The 23,347-nt window shown below is 63.0% G+C and overlaps 1 protein-coding gene across 14 annotated transcripts in view; it reads left to right on the top strand.

Moving 5' to 3' along the window:
- Nucleotides 1-23,347, top strand: part of EEFSEC (eukaryotic elongation factor, selenocysteine-tRNA specific) — a 215,569-nt gene that overhangs the window by 118,447 nt on the left and 73,775 nt on the right. For all 14 annotated transcript variants that reach the window (XR_003796592.1, XR_003796593.1, XR_003796595.1 and 11 more), the window contains exons 5-6: nt 2,866-3,522; nt 9,866-10,022. Coding sequence is in view for 2 of the 14 variants with exons in the window: in XM_029242025.1 (XP_029097858.1) it covers nt 2,866-3,522; nt 9,866-10,022 (814 nt within the window). In the remaining 12 variants the exon portion in view is untranslated. The remainder of the gene's footprint in view (nt 1-2,865; nt 3,523-9,865; nt 10,023-23,347) is intronic.

Raw genomic sequence — 23,347 nt, 5'->3', positions numbered from 1 at the left:
GGTGCAGCAGCAAGTGGAGCCTGGCCCTGTCTTCAGGGTCTAGGAGGAGAGACAGACACATTTGATGGACAGAAATGGAGAAGTCAGACAGTGCCGAACGGTGGAGAAGACGTGTATCCGCTGGGCGGACGCATCCGCTGGGCGGACGTGCGCTGGTGCTCAGTTTACCTGGCGGAGGCACGCGCTCACTCTCCTGTGGCCCAGCAGCTCTCGTCCAGGCCTGGGTCCTGCAGCCTTGTCCCCACACCTGCACCCTCAGGACTCCTGCATAGGACGGGGCCCGCCACACCACACCCAGCAGAAAACTGGAGACGACCCAGGGGCTCGTGGATGGGAGACCGGACAGGGGCCTGTGTGCACCGTGAGATGCACGGTGTCACGACAGGTAAGCTGCAGGTGCAGGCAGCACAGGCACCAACTCCAAGTTCAGAATCTCACAAAACAAAGCAAGCTATCGATTAGACACATGTACTACATATGTGGTAAATCTCTACACAATTATAGACACGTATCAATAAAAGGAAAAGACATGTTACACGCCAAATTCAAGAGAGCAGTTCCCTCCGGCTGGGGGGCAGGCAGGAGAACTGGCTGGGGGAGGAGCACGTGGCGAGACAGACGTTGCTGGTAATGTTTTGGTTTGTATTGTAATTTAAGTCAGTAAATGCACGGAGGCAGGGGCTGACAGAGCTGTCAGCCAGCAGTGACCACAGAGAAAGTCAGGTTCACAGCCAAGGAGAGCAACCAGCTCTGTCCAGAGTGGGCAGGGAGGAGGTGCCTTGGGAGCTGGGGTTTAGGGATGGATGGGAATTTGCCAGGTGGAGGTAGTGCCAGGGAGAGGAGCCTCAGGGGCAAAGCTCAGAGGCGTGTCTGCGGGGGGAAAATGTCAAGCCTCCGGGCCGGGGCTTAAGCGTTGAGAAGAGCTGTCCAGTGGGCCGTGGGGCCGGAGGTTCCAGGGAAGGCCGCTCGCGCTCGTGGGGGAGCCAGGCCAGCAGGAGTCCTGGTGGTGCAGCAGAGGGGATGCCCTGGGTGGGGGCACTGATCCCCTGTGGGATTTCAGTTGGTCAAAGGGGCTTCCTCATCACGACAGTTCCACCCACAAGGTTTGAAAGTCATGCTGTAGGAGATGGGAACCCTTGTAGAGGCTGGTGCCGAGGAATTACTTCATCAGACGTGTTAGGGAGCTGGCCTGGAGGGGCTCCGGGGTTGAGGGCCAGGGGACAGCTCCCGGCTCGGCGGGGAGGAGGCATGACTGGGTCCTGCCTCGCTGGGCAGACGCTTAGTGTAAGATAATATTCTCCGGTTACTCTGAGGTGCATTCCTGAAAACCTTAGTTTCCCGTTGCCCTTACAGACCATTTCAGAGATGTTTTATGTTTCTCTTTGATTGATCTTGGCTGTGGCTTTTGACACTGTGCTTCTCACTTTCTCTGCCCCCTGACCTCCTGGTTAGGTCGTTAATGGTCTTTAAACAAACACGTAAGTATCAGGCTCTCCAGGAAAGGACTGGGCTCCTGCGGCTCATGTCAGCACAGCACCCCCTTTATGGGGAGAAAACGGGGGTTCCGCACACCCGACTTCGTAGACGGGGTGCTCGCGACCTGAAGGTCAGAGCTGTCTTTGGTGTGATGATTTTTGATGGCAGGTTTTCGGAAATCGATTTCACGTTTCTCTGCTGCGCTAACCAGAGGTCCCAGCACAGATTTGATCTTATCACTGCGACGTGGATCTTGGTGTAGACGTTTGTTCATTTTGTGAACGTTTGTTGGGGCCTTTTCTGTGTCTGTTCCTGATTTAGCAACCGTGGGTGCAGAAATGTGCTGGTGTGTTGGTCGGTGTGATGGTTTGGAAACAGATCGGGCAGGCGCTCCTTTGCCATCGCTCCTGGTGACGTCCGGCCTGCTCCCCCGACTGCAGGGCCTCCCCCCACCCCCGCCTTTGCACCTGCGGGTCCCCCCATTTAGAGTGGACTTTCTCTGGCCTCCGCACAGCTGGTTGTTACGATGGGGTCTCGACTCAGACATGGGCTCCGCAGAGATCTCCCTGACCTCTGACGGCAAACAGCCCGACTCTCCCCACCCCCGGGCCGCCTCCAGCGTCACCATGTGTCGTTTCCTCTGGAGCGTCTCATAAACAGTATACAGATTATGGTGGTATTACTTACATGTATCTGTACACAAAAATGTTATGTGTCCGTTTTATTTATATTAATATAAATTTTGTTAATATATTTGTAATGTTGTTGCTGTTTCTGGACGCTAAGCTCTTTGAAAATGTAGCTGGCTCCGTCCCACTCCCGGAACAGTGCCTGCCACACAGCAGCCCCAGGGGACCGGGTGTCTGGTCAATGAAGAGCCACTCTGCCCTGGAGAAGCCCGCCGGCTGGCAGCGGGCAGGTCCAGAGCAGGCAGTGACAGCACAGCAGGCGGTGTGGGCCAGGAGGGGCTGGGGCCGCACTGAGGAGAGACAGCAAGTCCTGCCCACGGGGGTCTGGACAGACTTTCCAGAGCAGGGGTGTTTGTCCTGGGCTTTCCAGGCAGCCGGGCATGGCTTGGCAGGCGTGGGGCTGGCAGGGAAGCAAACCTAAACAGAGGGCTGGGGAAGAAAGCGTGGGATGGGGCCTGGGGGTGGAGCAGGAGAGGGGACCCCCGGTGGTGCTGGATGGGCTGCAGTAACCGCTGACTGCATCCCGGCCTGGGTGCCCTGTGAGCCTGGCGCCGCGTTTGCAGGGTGGAGCCTGCTCCGTGCAAGGGGCATGTGACCGGGTGCCGGTGAGTGTTGGTGGCGCCGGGACGGGGGCTTCTCCAGCTGGAGCCCCCCAGCCTTGAGGCTCGGCCTCAGCGCTCCCTCTCTTACTCCCGACCAGGTGGTGAGGAAGGTGAAGTCCATGCAGATGTTCCACACACCCGTCACCTCTGCTGTGCAGGGGGACCGGCTGGGCATCTGTGTCACCCAGTTCGACCCCAAGCTGCTGGAGCGTGGCCTGGTGTGCGCCCCCGAGTCTCTGCACACGGTGCATGCAGCCGTCGTGTCCGTGGAGAAGATCCCGTATTTCCGGGGATCCCTGCAGACCAAGGCCAAGTTCCACATCACCGTGGGCCACGAGACGGTCATGGGCCGGGTGATGTTCTTCAGCCCTGCCCCCGACGGCTTCGACCATGAGCCCGTGCTGGACTCCTTCGACTTCTCCCAGGAGTACCTCTTCCAGGAGCAGTACCTGTGCCCGGGCTCAGTGCCAGCCGAGACGGACGGTGGTGAGGCCGACAGGAGGGTGGGCCAGGCCTCCGAAGGCCGCTGCCCCCGGCAGCAGTGGGCCCTCGTGGAATTCGAGAAGCCCGTCACCTGCCCGCGGCTGTGCCTGGTGATTGGCTCCAGGCTGGACACGGACATCCACGCCAACACATGCCGGCTGGCCTTCCATGGCATCCTGCTGCACGGGCTGGAAGATAAGAACTACGCCGAGAGCGCCCTGCCCAGGCTGCGAGTGTACAAGCTGAAGCACAAGCACGGCATCGTGGAGCGGGTAAGCAGCCTTCCCCCTCCCTCCTGCCCACCGCCCTGCCTGGTCTGACAGCCAGGAAGGCCTTGGAGACCTGGCTCCGGCGCCTGTGGTCTCCAGACAGGGAGCCAGGCGGGAGTGGCCTGCGTCCTCTCCACCAGTTAGAGCCAGGCTGACACGCAGGCGGGGCCCATGAGCTCGCCTGGCCCGCCTGGTCAGTGCAGGTGGTTCCTTGGGCGCCCCCCGACCCCCTCATCTGTGCCTGCAGCCCTGCATGGGAGCCCATGCCTACCGGGCCACAGGTGAATGGGTGGACGAACACGCAGGCCTCACTGTGTCCCTGTGGCGCGTGCTTGTGGGGGTCAGGCACGGCAGTGGGTGGTCCTGGGACTCGACCGGGCTCCGCTGACTCAGGGCAGCAGTGCTGAGACCCCAGTGTCGGGGAGCTCAGGTCCGTGCGGGGTCTGCCCGGAGCCTCCCAGCAGGCCCTGCGGTTCTGATCCTCGTGCAGCAGAGGAGGGCCACCCCTCCTGGTCCAGCCCTGAGTCAGTGCGGGCGCCGGGTGACAGGAGGAGGTGTCCAGGGCCTCACGGTGGGTGTGCCGGGTTTTCCATCGCTCACGCCCTCTGGCCTCGCCCCTCCCCTGGGCCCCCGGGTGTTCCCCTCCCACCCCACCCCTCCCTTCTCAGGATCCTCCCTGGCTGCTCAGGCCCTGCGCCCCTTCCTCTGCAGCCCCAGGGGGAGATGAGGAGACGCCCTTCCTAACCCACTCGCAGGTCCAGATGCAGGATCCTCAGCCCCGTGGGCTTGGGCATAGCCCTGCGGCCCAGCCAGCGGAGCCAGGGCTCCTGTGTTGCCTCATGCACACCCTGGAGCTGGTGCACACGGCTGCCCTCCGCTAAGTTGCTCACTCTGTGGGCCCCTGTTTCCTCATTTGTAAAAATCACATGGACGTGGGACTTCCCTGGTGGCGCAGTGGTTAAGAATCCGCCTGCCAGTGCAGGGGACACGGGTCCGAGCCCTGGTCTGGGAAGATCCCACACGCCGCAGAGCGACTAAGCCCGCGAGCCACGACTACTGAACCCGCGTGCCGCAACTACTGAGCCCGCGAGCCACAACTACTGAAGCCCGCGTGCCTAGAGCCCGTGCTCCGCAACAAGAGAAGCCACGACAATGAGAAGCCCGCGCACCGCAACAAAGAGTAGCCCCCGCTCGCCACAACTAGAGAAAGCTCAGCAACGAAGACCCAACACAAACAAAAATCAATCATTCAATCACATGGATGGAGGTGGGCAAATGAGGTCTCATACCTGGGATAGTAAATGCCCTGCACCGCCCCACGCCTCCGACTGCTGCCACAGCCCGGGCCCAGCAGCCCCACCTGCCCCCTGGCCACGGCAGCTTGCGTAGTTCCACCCACATCACTAGAAAACAAAGGTGTTGCACCAACTCCCACTCACTCACCTCTCCAGGCCACCGGGATGAAGACAGCACTGCACCCTCACGTGCATGGTGGGCCCAAGGCAGGCCGGCGGGCTGGGCGGGGGCTGCCAGGGGACCCAGGCGGGGGCGAGCAGAGGACTGGGCATGGCAGGTCTCCCGCCGAGGCCACAGGGACCCAGTGTGCACGGGCTCCAGGCCCGCTGGATGGGCCCCTGCAGGCCAGGCGTTGGGTGAGTCTCTTCCCCTCAGTTTCCTTGCTGGAAAAATGGGGGCCGTGCTCCCCACCTCTCAGGGCGGTAGAAGGAGGGGAGGCCGCTGTGTGTGAAGTACCAGCGCAGAGCGCCGGGCTCGGTGCTGTTCACTTGGACTTCCCTCGCGGCGCGGCGGCCCGGGCTACCAGCTGGCTGCACCTTTCTCTCCCCCGTGGTGGGGTCAGGCCAGGCGTGCCGGCCACCCTGGGCCTGGCATCCACTGGCGCCGGACAGGAAAGGCCTGAGGGCATGGCCAGAGGAGCCTGTGGCCTCTGCCCAACCAAGGGTAAACACGCAGACGCCACCAGGAGCGCTGGCCGGCTTTGAAGTCTGAAGCGGCACTGCCTGCCGGCTCCCAGCTCTCCCCGCTCCACTGCTGATGGCTTGTTAGACGTGCCCGGGGCACCAGGTGCGGGCCGGCCTGCGACTGCCTCTGGTCAGCGCGGGTTCCTCGCCATCCGGCAGGCTAGGCCCCCCAACTCCTGGAGGAAGCAATGCTGCGGTCCAGCCAGCCGCTCGGCCAGCTCTGCTGCCCCTTGCCCCCCACTCCACTCCCAGGCTGCTCAAGGAACAGAGCTTCTTCCTGCAGCAGAGGCCGAGCGGGCCCTCCCCTGGGGAAATCCGATGGCTGCCCACGTGTGCTGGCCCAAACCCAGGCCTCTCTCCTGCCTTCTAAACAGCGTCTGATAGCCAAGACTCTCCCTCAGCTGCCGAAATGCTTATTGGCCCCCCTTTGAAAATTGCCTTTTTTGTTGCTGTATAGATGCAGGGTCAAGGCAGCTGGACACGGTGGAAAAAGCTGGCTCTGGATCTGATGTACTGAGCAGGGGCTGCTGCCTCGGCCCGGCCGCGGACCAGTCACACCCCTCCCCCACCCCCGGAACCCGTCGCTTCTTTAACGGAGTTGGTGGGGAGCTGACGCGACCACGCGTGTGAGGGCCTGGCGTGAAGCGTGAGCCTGGCATGCAGCGAGCGCCCAGCAAAGAGTTAGCCTCCCTTTCTCTCCAGGAGAACGCAGCTGCCTCTGGGGACGGTGCCTTTGTACCTCCTCGTCAGCACCGGCAGAGACTCTGCCTGCGTTGGTGCCTGGTGACGGGAACAGAAAGAGGGAGGGAGGCTCCGTGCGTCGGGGTCGTGGGCCGCCAGGCTCGTCACTGCCAGGCCGGGTGCCCGTTCGGTGCTGGGCAGGCCCAGTTTTGAGGAAGACGGCCTGGTCGGCCTGGGAGCGGGCGTGGCACAGTCCCCCTCGGGTGACGCCCAGAGCCTGGCCGCCCGAGGCCTCCCCGCCTGGGCCTCTGGAACTCGCTTGACCAAATGAAACAACTTGAAGGCTAATGTCCGTTCCTGGGTTTGCCCCAGGAGATTACAAGGGGTTGATCGTTGACCCCCAGTGTACTTGGGCATCAGACACGCCTCGCCCTGCGCTGGGGGGCGGGAAAGATGCAGTCTTGGCCACTGGTTTCTGAGGCCAAAAAGGATGGATGAGGCCGGGCATCGTCGTCCAGGGACCTGGGAGTTGTCGTTCCTGGTGACTCCAAGGGCCCATTCGCGGCACAGGTCTCCCCCGGCTCCCGTCCTCCGAGGGTTGGCTAACTCGCTCTCGAGGTTCTGGGTGGGCTAGAGGAGCCCCCGCCGCAGGTACTGCTTCTGTCATTCTCCCAGCTTCATATTCTGGTCATCGAGGTTCTGGCCTCTGGGCAGTTGTCCTGCTACCAGGTCTCAGGTGTTCTTGCCAGCACCAACACCCTTCATCCTAGCAACAGCCTTTTCCAGAGGAAGGAACTGAGGTTCAGAGAAGCCCCATGCCCCAGATTGCAGAGTTGGAGGAGATGGATCAGGGCCCCAGCCTTGCCAGCCCTCTCTGCTCAGGGCTCCGCTTCACAGCCAGCCGCCCCTGTCTCCTTGCTGCCACTTCTCCAATCTGAATTAGAATAGTCGCTCCAGAACTTGGGCAATTCCCAAGCCTCATCACGGCAGCCGGCCCTGAGAGAGACACACACGTGTAATGACATAATTACGTGCGCCGCCAGCCAAGTCCCCGCTCAGAGGCCGGGGACAGAGGGGACTCGCCTGGTGTGGAGGTGAGGGCCCGGGCTCTGTGAGCGGCAGTGACTGCTCTTGGGGAGCTCGGCCTCCAACCACCAAAGGCCAAGAGACGAAGCGGATAGCTCACGCAGACGGTGCATGTTTCCCTGGGAGCTATGGCTGTAACTGTGTGGCGGCTCAGCGTCGCTCCCGGGGAGCTGCCGCCCGCAGGTTCCACGCGTGTTGCCTTTGGCTCCTCGTCACGGCGGTGGGTTCAGAAGGAAAAGCCTCCGGCTAGTCTCAGAAGGTCTTCCCTTGTTGGATGTGCTGGTGTGTCTGATCTCTGAGGTCCCTGCCTCGGCTGGAAGCGTCATCTGGAGAGGAGCTCAACCCTCAGGGGCACGCACGTTCCAGAGACGGAGGGGCTGAGCTTCACCATTTCCCGCAGCCCAGGACAGATGCCGCCTCTGGTCTTCCTGCAGCACTGCAAAGGCCTCCCCTCTGACCAGCGTCATGAAATGAGGGCTCCCGCAGCAGCCGTTCGCTGAGCCCCTCTCACGGCCCCACCCCCTGTAACTACTGGAGGGGTGTGTTCTGGGGGTGCAGAAATGTGCACCTGCCACTCCCGCCAGTCCGGAACGCTCCTACGGGGATATTGCGAAGGCCTGGCCGGCTGGGGTTTGAGTTTCCACTGTGCCCCTGGCTCTGGCATTCGCGACCCGCTCAGATCTCATCCCTGAGCTCAGCTCTGACCTCTGCAAAGTGGCTGTGGAAATCCCTTGCAGACAAGGGCTCTGCGAGGGCTCAGTGTGACCCACTGGTGCCTCAGTCCGCACAGGCTGGGGTCTCCAAGGGGCTGGGGGTCGGGGGTCTCCGAGGGCTCTCCTCCCAGCGACAGGCAGTCTCAGCGGCCAGGCTGACCTCGGGACCAGCCTCTGGCTGTGGGGAACGTGGAATGGCTGGTTCAGAACCATTGGGTCGGTTCAGCCAAAGTCCTGGCACCTGCTGGACCAGGCTGGGCTCCTGACGAGGCTGGGACAGAGTTCCACGTGCAGGCCGTCCTGGTGGGGGGTACAGATGGGAGTCCTGCGAAAGCGATGGGGCCACCCTTCACCATTTGGGGCTGGTGACGTCTGCTCGCCTCGACTCCCCTGTGCTGAGGTCGGAGGAGCTGCCTCCGTTCAGTTCACCCTGCAGCCTTGCTGGATGCCCAGCAGCGGCAGCGGGGACGCCCACAGACGGTGCGGTGCGGAGGGCCGAGCCGGGTCCGGCCACGAGGGGAGCCCTGTGAGTCTGGAGGACAAGGAGGAGGTCTCGTGTGGGGACGAGACTGAATTACAAAGGGCTGTGCAAGTGGGAATGATGATTCTTATCATTGCCTGTATCTGGTTCATCCATCACTGGGGAGAGGAGGAATGCACGTACCTTTCATCTAGCACTATGAATCAAACAGGATAGGATATGTTTTTCCAAAAGGTTTTCAGGGTAAATGGGACAGTTTCTGCTTTTCAAAACAATCCATCCATTTGGCCCTTGGCCAGATCGTGGCATCTTGGGCAGAAGCAGGATGTTTCTGAGCCTGGCCCCCGGGGGCCCCCAGGAGCAGGTCCCACCACTGGCAGTACGTCCGGCCTCCACGCGGCTGCCCGAGCTGCTGCCTGGTCGGACTCCATGCAGCTGCCCTAGGCCGGCGCACGGGGCCGGGAGGGCAGGAGGAAGCCTCCCCAGTCTCTCCCATGGCCCCCTAGTGGGACCCGGCATTCTGAGGCCTGGTAGAGCTGGTCTTTACACATGCGTGTGCACACACGCCCCCTTCCCTTCTCTCTGCACAGAGGCCTGGCACCTTCCTGGCACAGGCCCTGGAGAGGAGCCTGGCAGGTCCAGGGAGGCCTGAGCCGCCGGAGGCCAGGGCTGGCGGGACTCACACATCGCCTGCCCCAAGCTCAAGCCCTTGGGAGAAGGTTCCAGAGGAACACAGCTCGGGGCGAAGCCAGGGCTGCCCCAGGCCAACTTGCTCACACACACATGTGCCTCCACTCAGCCTGGGCCTCCACATGGACAGCCGCGAGCCAAGGGAAACGGGGCTCCAGCAGGGAGAGCCGTGGGGGCACTGCAGAGGTGGGGCCGCGGTCTGCGGGATGGACGTGGGCCAGGCCAGGGAGGGGGGCCCTAGGCTGGGACACACGTGCGTGTGGCGGGCAGGACGGCAGAGGCCGGGTTCTTAGAGCCTCCTCGGTGCGGGGGATGCTGGAGAGAGGGTGGGCGCCATCCCCTCAGCCTGCAGTGCCGTGAAGGCTTTCCTGAGGAGCGCTGCCAGCTTGGGGACAGGTGGGCGGGCAGCCATGCAGAGGCGGGCAGCTGCGGACTCTCATCACCTCTGCCTGTGGGCTCTGTGGCCGTGGACGGGCAGTGCCTCCTCCTCCCATCTGTCAGGTGGGAAAGTGCCACGTGGACGAGCTGAGCGCGTCCAGCCAACCAAGTGCCCACAGCCGGCCTGGTGCGGCCCAGGCCCAGCAGGTGTCTGTGGTGGCGGGGAGTGGCAAGAGGGCCCGGGCATCACCCGTGACACAGGCGGACCACCTGGGCAGTGTGGCAGCCCAGCCTTTCCCAGGCACTAACGCTCTCTCCGGGGCTGGGTGTGGGCACAGGTGATGGACGACTACAGTGTGATCGGCCGCTCCCTGTTCAAGAAGGAGACCAACATCCAGCTCTTCGTGGGGCTCAAGGTGCACCTGTCCACTGGGGAGCTGGGGGTCATTGCCAGCGCCTTCGGCCAGAGTGGCAAGTTCAAGGTCCACATCCCTGGTGAGTGTGGTCATTTTTTTCTGCTCACGGGAGCTGTGCCGGGAAGGTGGAGACGGCACCCAAACACTGGCCTTCGGCTCAGGGTCTAGGCCCGCCCATGCCAGCATTGCGGGCTCAGCCTGCATGGCATCATGGCTTCTGGTCCCGCCACCTGTGGCTGGAAAGCCAGTGTGTGTCCTGGAGGAGCCTGGTGTGGACCCGGCATCTGGTCCAACCGCCCACTGCACCACCCCGTGACCTGTGCATGGACGGGACAGTGCTGCTCAAACAGGCGGTTCTGAGGGGCACGGTAGGTGAGGGAGACCACCAGGGCTGGCACGCGGCCCCGGAGCCAGAGGGTTGCCCAGGACGTGCGTTGCCACCTCCTTTCCTGCCTCCTGCTGGGTTTGAGGTGGGACTTGTCTACGGCGGGGTCGAAGTGCGGCGGGGTCGAAGTGCGCGTCTGCTGCTGGGACAGAGCACCCAGGTGTCCTCAGCTCCACCCCTGTCACTCCTCGCAGCCCAGCTTCCTGAGGTCCCGCTGGCCAGGTGTGGTGGCCGTGGTCGGGGGAGGGGCAGAGCGAACCCGTGTAGGAGGTGTGGACCGTGAGCTGAGCACGAGGAGAGGGCCGTGGGCAGCCGGGGGATCCCAGGAAGAGGGACAGCTGAGTAGGGCCTGGCCGCGGGGGGCGGGGGGCCCGCAGAGAGGGAGACGCGGAGGCCCTGAGGACGGGGCGGGGGACGGAGGGGGGGCCTGCAGAGCCCTGGGGCAGGCGAGGATGGGCCCGAGGGGTGCTTCCGTTAGCGGACCTGCACGTGGCTGTGCTGCTTGGAGCTGCGGGACTAGGGGGGTGGGAAGCTGCGGGCGGGCTGCATCTGGTGGGCCTGGGGCCTCGGAGCACGGCTTCTCCGGCGGACTCTCCGTGTGGGGTGGTGCCTACCCGGCTGGGAAGCAGGGTCCTCTCCTGAGACCCTGGCCCAGCAGTTGCCTCGTGAGACCCCCTCTGCCCCTCGCGAGGGAGGGCGGCGGTCAGCAGAGGCCCGCTTCCTGCGGCCCGGGCTGTGGGACTGTGCCCTGAGGCCTCTACCAAGGCGGGAGCCCCGTCACGGATGAGGGACCCCGGGCAGGCAGGGGTACCCGTGGGAGTCCAGCCACAACACCGGGCTTCAGGCTCCCATCCTGTCCTCCCCACTGTCCCTTGGCCACTCCTGCTCGTCACTTCAGCCAAACTGGGCCCCAGGGAACACGTGCAGGCCCGCGTCCAGACCTCAGTCCCCAGGGCCCCAGCCTGCACATGTGGGACCCTCTGGGCACTGGGGGGTGAGAGCCAAGCTGCCTGGGGGGAGAGGCCCACCCCGGGCGCCCGCCCACCAGGCCTCGGGGCCCTGCTGGTCCACACAGAGGGACGGAGGGCAGCGTCCGTGTCCTCTCCCGGGGTGGACGGCATCATGCCGACCTTGCCCTGCTCCCCTTGCTCTAGCCCGAGGCAGACTCAGAGTTGGGTGTCCCAGAGCAGGAACGTGGGAGGAGGCGTGTTTGGGGCCCTGGGTTCTGGGGTGGGGCAGGGGGCCGTGGTGACGCTGCTTCGGGCAACTCGAGTTCACATTCCTGCCGTAGGTCAGTGTTGCCTTTTAATAGGTCTGTTCCCTGTTTGTGGCTCTTAAGATTTTTATTAAATGTAAATGGTCAGATTCCTTCATCCCACCCACTCCCACTCCCGCCCTCCCCGCCCTCCACCGACACTACTCGGTCTTTTCCTGCCATCCCTCCCCTAAAGGATTACTTTTAACCTTTTGGGAGTGCTAATTGTGAAAGAATCTTCAGTAAACCGGACGTCCAGCGCCAGGTGGCGCAGCGGCGGGACTTTCGGCCCAGGTTGGGGACGAGCCGGGTCGGGAGCCCGGGGTTTTGGGGCCGCGCACTTATCGGCCCCCGGAGCAGGGGGCGTCTGGGGGCCCGCAGACCGTGGACGGGGCGGCGTTCAGTGCGGCGTACGGGCCTCCCGCTGGCTCTGCAGGACAGCCGGCCAGAACGGCGACTGAGGAGCCCTCTGGGTGTCCTTCCCTGCCCCGCCCGCAGGCCCAGGTGCACTGGGGCCTCTCACCTCGGAGGCAAGGCCCACAGGGCCAAGCCGGGGTGTCAGAGGCCGGTGGCAGGCGGTAGGGAGTGGGGGCAGCGTGGTAAACAGGGACCACTGCTCGGGCCTTGCTGCTCCCATGCGATGGGACGCAGGCCCAGGAATCAGACTTCATCTGGTTCAATTTTTATGGAAAATTTCCTGATTGAAAACTTAAACTGTCTGAACTAAACGAAACCTGCCTTTGGGCTAGGTTTGGCCATAGTGCCTTGTGACTCCTACTTGAATTTCTGGAAGGACACTTGGGCCTCGGGTTCAGGAGTCCAAGCTGAGCCGTAATAAGGGAGCAGTGTCTTATGGAGCCGTCACTGCTGGCTTCTGAGACAAGGGTCCTGACCCTCGAAACCAGATGGGCTAGAGGGACGGCCCCATCCTGACGCCCAGGGAGCCTTCCCAGAAAGTCCTGGGCGGCCTCAAGGTTGGAAGGCCCCACGTTCACACAACTGCTCCTTCAAAAGGGTTCTCTCCGTCTGTAAGCCCCGGGGGCTGGAAGCCCTACGAGACGAGTTGGGGACCCACCGGGCAGCACTGCTGGTTCTCGAGGGTGGTGGGAGGATGTTGCTGGGCAGGGACGGCTCCTCCGGACAGACCTGCCCCTGTCCCAGCACCGCACCACTGGCGTCAGGTGGCCCTCGGCCGGTGCCTCTGAGCAACCCGGAGTGCCTGCACTGTGCGCCAGCGCCCCGAAGGGTGTGAGCGAGCTAAGCGGGGGCAGGGGGTGGCGTGCAGACGCGGCAGGGGCCGCTCGGGGAGCGGGGCCTGGGGGTCCGCCAGAGGCAGGTCTCGAGTAAGAGGCTGACTTCATTTGATTCGCGATTTTAAACGACCCCCTGGAGAATGGTTTAAGGAAGGCTGGAGGGGAAGCGGGACGGCAGAAGTCTGCTGCAGTGCACAAGTGACTGTGAGGTCTGTGTCGTGTGTGTCGGAAGCCCAGGAAGGCTTCCCGGAGGAGGGGACAGTCAGTCAGAATCCTGCCCCATCCGTGAACCTCCTCAGGCCAAGCGCGAGGAGGAGGCCGCGCTCCAGGCCTGAGCGTGTGGGCGTGTTTGGGAAGCACAGCAGGAGCAGTGGGAAGGGCCGCAAGCGGGGGCTGCGGAGGGCATGAAGGCCGGGCCTGGGTCACCGAGTCGGGAGCCAGCGTGGTCCTGAGCTTCCCTACGGGGCGGAGCACAGCCTCAGCTCTCAGTGTCCCCACCGGGTGTCACCACCCCGTTCTCACGGTGTCCCTGAGGACACGCGCAGCTCTGCACAGCAGACGGGCAGCTCTCTGGTCTGGGCTGCTCGGGGTCCTGCTGGCCCTGCACCGGCCCTAGCCTGGGTCCCGACACCCACAAGGAGAGCCTCGTCCTGTCTCCACAGGTCCAGCTCAGAGACACCACGAGACTGCAGCGCCCCCGGGCCGGCGCTGGCCAGGCGTCCAGGGCTCGGGACCAGGTGTTCGCTTGTGTCCCCGTCGCATGTCTTAGGGAGGGAGACTGAGCCTTGGGAACGAGACCCGTAGACAAGCTTAGCAGCGTGGCTGGAGCCCTGCCCACCACCGCCTGGCCTCATGCCCGCTTGGTCCAGCATGCGGCGAAGCAGTGCTTTGGGCAGACGCCCTTGCCCTGCACCTCGCGGCATCGGGAGCACGAGGGCCGGCCCTCGCGGGAGGTGGCCGCAGCCCAGGCGAGCTGTGGAGGAGATGGGAGTTGGAGCTGGGCCTCTATGACTCCTCTCAGGCTTCGCACCTGGTCCCGTCTCCAGCTCTCGGCTGCAGCGGGTCGGGGTGGACAGCCGTGCAAACAAGATCAGGGGAAGCTGTCTGTGGTTTGTTTATTTATTTATTTATATTTGGCTGTGTTGGGTCTTCGTTGCTATGCCCGGGCTTTTCTCTAGTTGCAGTGAGCGGGGGCTACTCTTCGTTGCGGTGCGGAGGCATCTCACCACAGTGGCTTCTCTTGTTGTGGAGCACGGGCTCTAAGCGTGCGGGCTCAGTAGTTGTGGCGCACAGGCTTAGTTGCTCCGCAGCGTGTGGGATCTTCCTGGACCAGGGCTCAAACCCGTGTCCCCTGCATTGGTAGGATTCTTAACCACTGTGCCACCAGGGAAGTCCCTGTGGTTTATTTTTAAGAAAGAGGAGTTTAAGCAACAGCCACTGTCTGGGTGGTGGACAGTGGTCCCTGGATGTGGTCGCTCAGCTGAGGACCCTGCGGGCCAGGCCGCCTCCCCACAGGCCTCCCATGTTCCGCAGCTCACTGCGTTCAGAGCCTCCATTTCCCTCTGGTGAAATGGGGGTAGTCGTCCAGTTGCGAGGGGCTGTGAGGATCAGGCCAGTGCACAAAGCCACCCTGATGGCCTGCCGTGTGTGCGCCCACAGGCTGCGGGCCGAGGCCACCAGCTCCTGTGGTCGGCCACACTCAGCTCCACACAGCACAGCCACGATAGAATCAGGTAGGGCCCCGTATCTGGCCTCCGTTGGTCCAGGCCCTTGATGCGCTGCCTCTTCCTCCTGCTGCAGCCCTCGCCCCACTTCCCTGAAGGGTACGCGGAGGCTCAGAGGATCTGGACGCCTGGCCCAGCAGACCCTGGAGTCCCCAGATGGAAGTGGGTGCTTCTCATGGGCGCTGCTCCACTGAGAGGCTTCTGGAAACCCAGTGAGGAGGGCAAGTGTAAACTCATCTTGGTGCCAAAGGGAGGGTCCGCAAGGAGTCCTGGTTGTGGGTACTGTCATGTTCCCATAAATAGGCCTTTGGACAACGGGCATTTGGGCTGCATGTTCCCTCTGAGGTTTAAAATGAAATTGGTTTTCTTTTCCTGTAAAATGTGTTGTCCCCACACACATCCCCAGCCACCCAGTCTGGTTTCCCCGGCACTCCCAGGAGTGCCCTGCAGAGCCCTTCCCTGGAGGAGGACTCGGGGTGAGGAGGACACCCTGCATCTGGTGGTAGTGTCCCCTGGAAGAGCCCCAGTTTCCCCGCGTGGGCGACGTGGGTGAGAGCAGGTGAAGGCAGCCGCAGCTGACGTTCAAAGTCATCTTTGAAAAGAGTCAGAACACCAAGTTGTACACGCCACGTCCTCCCAACCACGCAAAAAGAAGCTTTGCAGAGAAAAGGAAGAAGAAACCAGGTGAAAACATTAACGATGGGACTGTGGGAGACTTTCTCCCTTTTTATTTTTCTCTTGGCACGCAGATTTCACTGAATGAGCCTGGTGCGTCCACAGCTCTGGGCCAAAGGCGTGGAGACTCCCCCGCCCTACTCAGATCCTGGGTGCCAGGCCCCGGCTGGGTCCTAAACCCAAGCCCAGACCCAGGGCCCGCCCTCAGCCGCCCTCAGCCGCCCTCAGCTGCTCTGTCCCCTGGCGGGCCAACTGTATCACGGGGGCAGACCCCCCCAGGCCACCACCATCTGACAGACCGTGGGAGGGAGCCTAGGCTTGGAGGCCTTCTCTGGGCCTGAAAGGACGGGTCACCCTGAGCCCCAAGGCCAGGGCCCGTGTTGGGCCCACACCCCGCGTCCAAGGGCTGGCACCGCCCAAGGAAGGCAGGTGGGCCGCACCCCAGCCGGCGGGCGGCTCAGAGGGGAGCGAGGGAGCTCAGTGAGAGGCCGGGGAGGGGCTGGCCGGGCTCGCTGCAGGCCGGGGGCACTGAGGGGGTTTGGGCAGAGGAGGCCAGGATCTGAGGCATGTGTGGACGGTGGTCCAGGGAGGCTGCAAACCCCCCGTGGAGCCCCGGAGAGTTCACAGCGGGCTCCGGAGAGCAGGCGGGGCGGGAGCCTCGGGCTGCCCTCTGTCCCCAGCCCCGGGCCGGCTGTCACCCAGCTGCGGGCCGGCTCACTCCGACGGCTGCCTTCTGCCTGGACAGCCCGGCCCACTTCAGCCCCACGGGGGCCTGAAGCCGGCTCTGTCGGGGCAGCGACCCTGAGGTGAGGGGACCCTCCCCAGGCGGTCAATGGCCTCCCCCTAGGTCCTGTCGCCGGCTGTCCACGGAGACTCCGGAAAGCAGCTCGGTTGGGAGAAAAGCGGGTTGGAGAGAGTTGAGGGGTGAAAGTCGAGGTTTCAGAAAGTCTCTATAAAATGAAAACAGACCATCCGTCTCTCTCACTGGCGTCTCACCCGACAGTGGCCTTTGTGGCTTTCACCCCCCCGTCCGTGGGTAAGCAGCTCTGAAACCCAGTGCAGAGCCAGCTCTGGCTGCCAGCCACCCACCGCTGCCTCTCCTGGAAGCCAGCCTGATGGAGGGGGACCTTCACCAAGCGCAGGGAGCACTTGGGGTGTCTTTTCTCCCCCAAAAGAATGGCCAACCCTCTTCCCCTTTGGCCATTGAAGCATTTCAAAGCAATTGTAAAAATTATATGAACCCCATCGAAGAACTGTTACAACAATGTTTATACCCAGTATTTGAAACAAAGACAATGATATTATAAATAATTGTAGATGACGAAGATAGGCAAGAAAAAATAACATCATTAAAAGAATTTTACAAGACGGACCGTTCACCAAGACGGATGGAGTAACACAATACGTTAAAAATACCTGCAGTTAACATAAACACGGCACAGTGTACAGAAACCATCTGCCGACCAGCCTCACCCTGGGCATGGTCCCTTGTCATCCACATGGGCCGTGCCAGGGCCTCCCCGTGGCCCCGGTGAGGGCAGGGCCCCCAGGAAGAGGCCATTGGCATGTGCCTAGCGGGCCTGGGACCTAGTTCCAGCACGAGGAACCGGGGGCTGAGGAGTATCCTCTTTCCCTGCCCTGACCCCGGCTGAGGTCCGCCCGTCCGTGTCCCCACGGCACTCACTGCTTCTCCATCACGGCTCTCAGACACTGTGCTGTTTCCCAGGGGGTCCCAGCGGTGAGTCTCTGCAAGCCTCTGGCCTGTCTCGGGCAGCGTGTGTGGTGGCAGCACCTAGGGCCACACGACAGCTCTCATCCTATCCCCGGTGGACAGACTACTGCCCACAGCACGGTGGGTCCCCTGTACCTCTTTCTCTTTTTTTTAATCAGCATTTGATTTTGTTTTTAACCTGGGAAAACTTTGGCCGCACAGAAGAGACATCCCTGAAAGCAGCAAGATCAAACAGACGTGAATGTCCCCTCACAGGCTCAAATCTCTCTGTCTCTCTCTGTCTCTCTCTCAAGAACTAGAATCCTGCAGACGATGCGAGAGCCCCACCGCTCTCCCACAGGTGACACCCCCTCCCCGTGCGTCCCTGTACTCTCCCTGCCTGAGGTTGTGTCCCTAACAGAGGTGGCGTTGCTGCGGTTTCAGTGGCTCCGTTTTTGGTCTCGCACTGACCCAGGAGTGCTAGAGCCCTTGCTGCTTCCGTTTCAGAACCTGCGCCCCCGGTGGGGTCCTAGTTGACTCACCTGACTGCTGTGTGTTGTCCCGCAGCCCGGGCAACTGTCACCTGTGTGAGCACGGGTGGGTTGTTCCCATGTCTCCCTGCTCCACAGCGTTTCCCCGGGTGGGCACCAGGAGGCCTGCTTGTCTCATCCTGGAATGGAGTGAGGCCCTGCCCGCCTCTCCTCCACCCTCATCCCTCCAGCCCGCGCCTCCCCCATGGCCCGTCTCTTGCCACTCAAAGGATGCAGCCGTTGGGCTTTCAGAGCAGCTTGTCCTCGGCCTGGTTTCTTGGAGGCCCAGGGTCAGCCCTAAGTATCAGGCCTCTGTAGGAATCCTCCCCTGCAGAGCAGAGCCGGGGGTGAAGCGAAACCCCAGCGTTTAATCAGAAACTGGGCCCCTGGTTTGCTCTGTCCGATTCTGCAGGCAGCCACTTCCCATCTGTAACTTGGAGTCAGATCCCCAGGAGGTCACGTCACAGGTCTTGAGGCCGTCATGTTCCCTCAGGAAGGGGAGTGTGCGAGGATGAATGAGCAGGCGTCTGGAAGCACCTGCGTGTGCCTTGTTCTGACGCCCCGCCCCTGCCCAGGTGCCCGTCTCTTCTGTGGTCGGAAAGGCAAGTGCCGATGGCTGGAAATTGGCCCCTGGGCTGGGCCTTGCCCCAGGTGGTGGGTGATTTCTCTGAGGCAGGATGGGCGGCCCAGGGCCAGTGGGGACCTCGGAGGAGCCACCCGAGTCCGGCTCCTTCACACGCCACTCCCCGCCCTGTGCTGCGCCCCCGGCTCAGCTCGGACTGGGGACGCAGGGGCAGGAGGAATTGCTGCTCCCTGCCCTTCCGGGCTCCATACCTCCAGACAGGCCGGGAGCTGGGGAGGACGCGGGCAGGTGATAGGGAAGGCGCAGCTTCCTCGGTCTGGAGGAGCCCGGGGCACTTGTGAGGAAGCAGCATCGTGTGAGACCGGCCCGTGATTCACAGTCACTGGGGTGGCCGGGGGTGGGGGCAGGTGCGTGCAAACGCCCTGTGGCTCAGCCACAGGCAGGGCGCGTGGTGGGAGATGCAGCGGGAGAGGTCGGCGGGGCCTTTGTCCCCTACCTCAGGACAGGGGAGGCCACTAGAGCCAGGCTGAGCTTATGACTCTGCAGCCATTGCCTGGCTCACCTTAGGCAAGGCCCTTGCATGTCAGTTTTTTCCTCTGAAACGGGGCTCCCGACACCCACTTCCCGGATTATGAAGAATAACAAGCCTGGCAGTCTTTGGCCTTCCGGTGGCCCCTGGGGCTGCCAGAGGAGAGACGTTGGAAGCTGCCTTCAAACTGCTGGACCTTGAGGTGACCCTCGTGGGAAAACGGGGTGCAACTTCCCCGCCACACAGAGTCCACAGGAGGACCTGGGGCCTTGCCTGCCGAGGGCAGACACTGCAGCCGCCAGCAGGGCCCACGGCACAGGAGGAGGGCGCGTGCCAAAGCTGAGGCGTGCAGGCTGGTCCCCGGTCGGGGTCCTCTCCCCACAGCCCCAGGCCCACCTGAGAGCCCCGGGCCAGCGGGAGCTGCATGGGCCGTACACCTGTGCAGGTGTGTCTGAGCGTGTGTCCACGGACGTGTGCCCGTGCCCGCGAGTGTGAGTCTGTGCCCGCGAGTGCTTGTGTGTGTGTCGTGTTTTCACAGAAGGGGGGTGAGTGAGAGGCCAGCTTCCTGACAGGGCAGTTGTAAAACATTCATAAAACTTTTATTGGACTTGCCACCCTTCCAGATAAATATTTTTCGATTTTATGGGCTTGTTTTAGGGCCCTGAGCTTAATCATGGCTTTGTAGCCGCCTTTAAAAAAATTAAATATTGTTTTGGCAAAGGGAGCCCCCTCCCCCCACCCCACCAAAGGCAGCCGCTCTCTGAGCTCATAAATTCCTGCCGCTCTCAACTCCTGCCCTCTCTCCCTCCGTACCCTCACAGCCACACTAGGATGAACCTAGAAAACGAGGGAAGAGGGAGAGAGAAAAAATAACTGTTATTTTTTTCCCACTGCCGCCCCAGCCTAGCGCTGGAGGGGCGTCGGTCCAGCCCATAGCGTCCACAGGAGGAAGCCAGCTAGGGGTCCGACGGGGCCCCTGCTGCCTCCTGAGGGCCACTGCCTGTCGTGGAGACGGGGATGGGTTTGCATAGCCCCCAGCTCCTCCCCAGCTCCCTCCTGCCCCACGTGGGTCCCGCCCCAGGACTCAGCACGTCACCCGTCGCTGTGCTGCACCTCCTGCGCTCATCCCTCTGTCCTTCACGTGTCGGTTGTAAGTGTGTGCCCTGGCAGAGGTAACCCGTACACGGCTGTGTCCCCACACCTAGAGCAGGGCCTGGTGCTGTCATGCGTGCCCGGTGGACACCCCAGCGGTGGTGATCGTGGTGTGATAATAAGTGGTTCATGCTGTGTAGACTTGCTTTGTGCTGGACACCGTCCTAAGCGTTGTGTCATGTTAACTCACATGCGCGTTACGACAGCCTTGTAGAGCGCATTGTACTGTTGCCCCATTTTTTGGATGAGGAGACAGGCACCGAGAGGCAGAACGCTCGCGTGAAGCCACACCGCTGATCCGTGCACAGCCGGGCTCTTGGCCGTTCCTACTGATTCCTGGGGGGGACCAAGAGGGAGAGCCTCTGCCCTTCCGGGCGCTGCAGCCTGGACTGAGCCCTGTCCGGTGGGCACAGCCAGCACTTGAGCCCGGCCCTGGGCCTGGGCGGCTGGGACAGGGGCTGAAGCTCAGATGCCTACCCTGCCGGGTCACCAACTTGGGTGCCTCCAGGGACAGGCGGGTGACAGAAATGAGTGGAGCCAACAGGCCCGGCACAGGCCACGGAGGAGCTGTCACGGCCGCCCCCCTACTGCCGCGGGGTGGGAACGTGAGGGTAGGTCCTCTGGCTTTTCCGGACAGGCTAGTAATGCAGAACCGCGTGTCCGGCGTCCTGAACCTGAGGCTGGTGAGTCACAGTGTATTTCAGAAATGCCGTGGAGGCTGCTTCCCACTCCCAGGCTGGCATTTCTCCTTTTTGTCCCTGATGAGAGTGTGAGTGCCAGGAAGGAGGCTCCAGACACCTCTGCCCGTGGGCACAGAGACGCATCCGCCAGGCCTAGCTAGGGAGGAAGCCTTCTCAGAGGAGGCGGCACTGAACTCGGCCTTGAAGGGGGCGGGGGAGACGGCCTGGGGAAGGCTGTCCCAGGCGGAAGGAACGTTGGCTCTGCTCGGGAGGGCGCGCTCCTGCGGCCCAAAGCAGGGGGCTGGGGGGACACTGGGGGGTGGCGTGCGGGACGCCTGGACGCCTGAAGAGGCCGGGGTTCCCCCGAGGGATGGCGGACGGAGTCCGATGGAGCCTCCAGAAGATCTCCTGGGCCGCCTTGTGAGGGGCAGGGGCAGAAGTGATTGGGGGGCCTGGCTCCAGGAGGAAGGGATGACCCAGGGTGGAGAGGCAGAGACAGGTACGAAGACCAGGCCAGACCAGACGCAGGAGCACGTCTGTGTGCTCAGAGCAGCACATGGCGCTCACCCCCTGGTACGGGCAGCGTGGGCCCCTGGCATTTAAGACTCCTCGAGCTTTACTGGATAAAGCAGAGAGGAGGAAGCCTTGTTTCCAGGGCTGGGAAGGCAGGGCACGTCCACGGAGCCCTTCCGCTCCAGGCTCCCTGAGGCCGCTCGCCGCCTCTTCCAGGGAGGGGCTGCTCCCTGCTCGTGCGGCCCACTTCCCATCACGGACACTGGGATCTGAGGATCGTCCCCAGGTGCCCAGTGGAGCTGCCTCTCCTGAGCCGGCGACCCACCCCTGGCTGACGGTGGTGCAGGGCCAGCCATCCTTGGGTACACGTGCTGTGATCCGCATGTGTCATACTGGCGCAGAGACAGCCACGGACACCAGCTCAGGTCCACTGGCACTGTCCTCCCCACCCCGGGCCCAGGCCCCTGAGGGCAGAGAGACGCCTGGTTGGAGCTGCTCTGAGCTGAGGCTGGGCCCTCCTCAGACTCGGGGACAGGCTCCCACATGTAGCATACGCCCTGCCCCCTAGCCGCAACGAGAGAGCTGAGCCACAGACAGACTAAATCCCGCCCAGGGCAGAGCCTGGGAGGGCATTTTGGAAGGAGGGGGACACATGCCGGTGGGTGAGGGTCCACGCCAGCCCGTCAGCAGTCGCGGAGGGCAGTGCCGAGCCAGGCGGGTGCTCCGTCCCCATTGCGCCTTCAGGGAGCCCCGGGACAAGGACAGTGCACATTGCGGGGAGGGGAGGGAGCAGAATGCGGTGAGAATCGGGCGGTGATGCCGCCTGCAGCACCTGCTCTGTGCCTGGCCCTGCACTGCGGGCTGGGGACCCACGTGGCCACGTGGGCGTGAGGGCTGCCATGGAGGGAGCCGGCGCAGGGCTCTCGCGCTGGTACCTGGTGGACACACGGCAGACGGCTGTCGAACGGATGACGTAGTGATGCAGTAGCGTCGAGCCAGCCTCGGCGGCACGCTGGTGTTGGTGGGTCAGGGGGCAGTCAGCCCTCACACCTGCCTCCCCTGAGCCCGCCAGGCGCTCGCAGGCCCGGCTCTGCCTGTGAGGGGCTGTGCCTGCGCTCGCGGTCCCGCGTGCCCGTGCAGGGTGGGCAGCCGCGCTCGCCCCGGCTGCAGGCTGCAGGTCAGGGAGCGGTAAACTGCCGGAGCCTGCGGCTGTTGAAGCAAGAGTGTGGACGGGGACCAGAGGCTCGCCCCCCGCCCTTCCCTGTCACCGGAGAGGACCGCCAGCCCTGGCGCCGCCGCTCCCGGCGCACTGGAAACGGGGCTGATATGTAATCACGCTGCCGCACACGGGCCCTGGGAGGCGACTGCTCCCCGGACCTTTGTGCCCCTTCGTGATTCTGGGTGAGGGCTTTTTTCCCGAATCATAAAAAGGACATTTTTAATATGTGGAATTTTTTTTTAAGAAAGGCAATATGAGGAAGACTTTTATTGTCAATAAGCTCTACGTTTTACGCCAGTTATCTTGGTCTCTGCCCTAGGTATTTTAATTGAAGATTAACTGCTGTTAAAGAGTGTACGCATTTAGCGAGTGTTTGCGGTGTTAAAATTCAGCTTCCTCACTGTGGGGACAGTGTCCTTGGGGCCACCGGGACCCGTGCCCTCCCTCGCCAGCCTCCAGGGGAGGTCCGTGGAGGAGGCCCCGGCAGGAGGGGTGAGTCCTTGCAGTCCGTGGGGGCAGATCGGGCGTCCAGGAGCAGCGTGGGCTCCTGAAGGCAGGGCCCTCACGTACCTCAGCCCCGAATCCCTCGTCCCGAGCCAGGAGGACGCCTCTGCTGAGAGCAGGCCGGTAAGGCCACCACGTCTGCACCGGGCTGTGGGCTCGGAGCTGCATCCCCGAATACTGAGGGCTTAGGTCACTTCTCTGCCGCTAGCCGCGTGACCTTGGGTGAGTCCTTCACAGCCCTGGGTCTCAGCTTCCGCCTCTGGATGGTGGCACAGACAGCGTACCTTCCTCGTGAGAGGCGAGGCACACAAAGTGCTTCTCTCCTCCTTCCTGGGCCGGGCTCTGGGATCCAGGCTCTGCCCTGGGAGAGCCTTGGTCGGTTAGGGGTGAGGTCGCGGGCCAGGCCCAGGCCCGGGTGCAGGGCCCTGGAGCTCAGCCCACTGCGTCTTGGCTGTGACCTCGCGCTCGCTGCTGACGACCTCGTGCCGGCTTCCTTGTGTGCAGAGTCCCCCCGGGACACGGTGTGAGGTCGAGGGCCCTGCTGTCCTGAGGCACCGGGAGCAGTGCCTGCACGTGGTTGGGGCCCCATGGGCGTTAGCCGGGGTCACTGTCGGGGTCCTCGTGACCGTGGAGAGCTGGCTGTGCCCATCCTCTGGCCGTCTGCGCCAGGTGTGCCTCACGGAAGATGGTC

This window comes from Monodon monoceros, unplaced genomic scaffold (genome assembly GCF_005190385.1).
Source record: "Monodon monoceros isolate NGI ecotype Baffin Bay Population unplaced genomic scaffold, NGI_Narwhal_1 Super_Scaffold_3, whole genome shotgun sequence".
In the NCBI taxonomy this organism is placed as follows: Eukaryota; Metazoa; Chordata; class Mammalia; order Artiodactyla; family Monodontidae; genus Monodon; species Monodon monoceros.
This window is presented reverse-complemented; position numbering and strand designations above follow the sequence as displayed.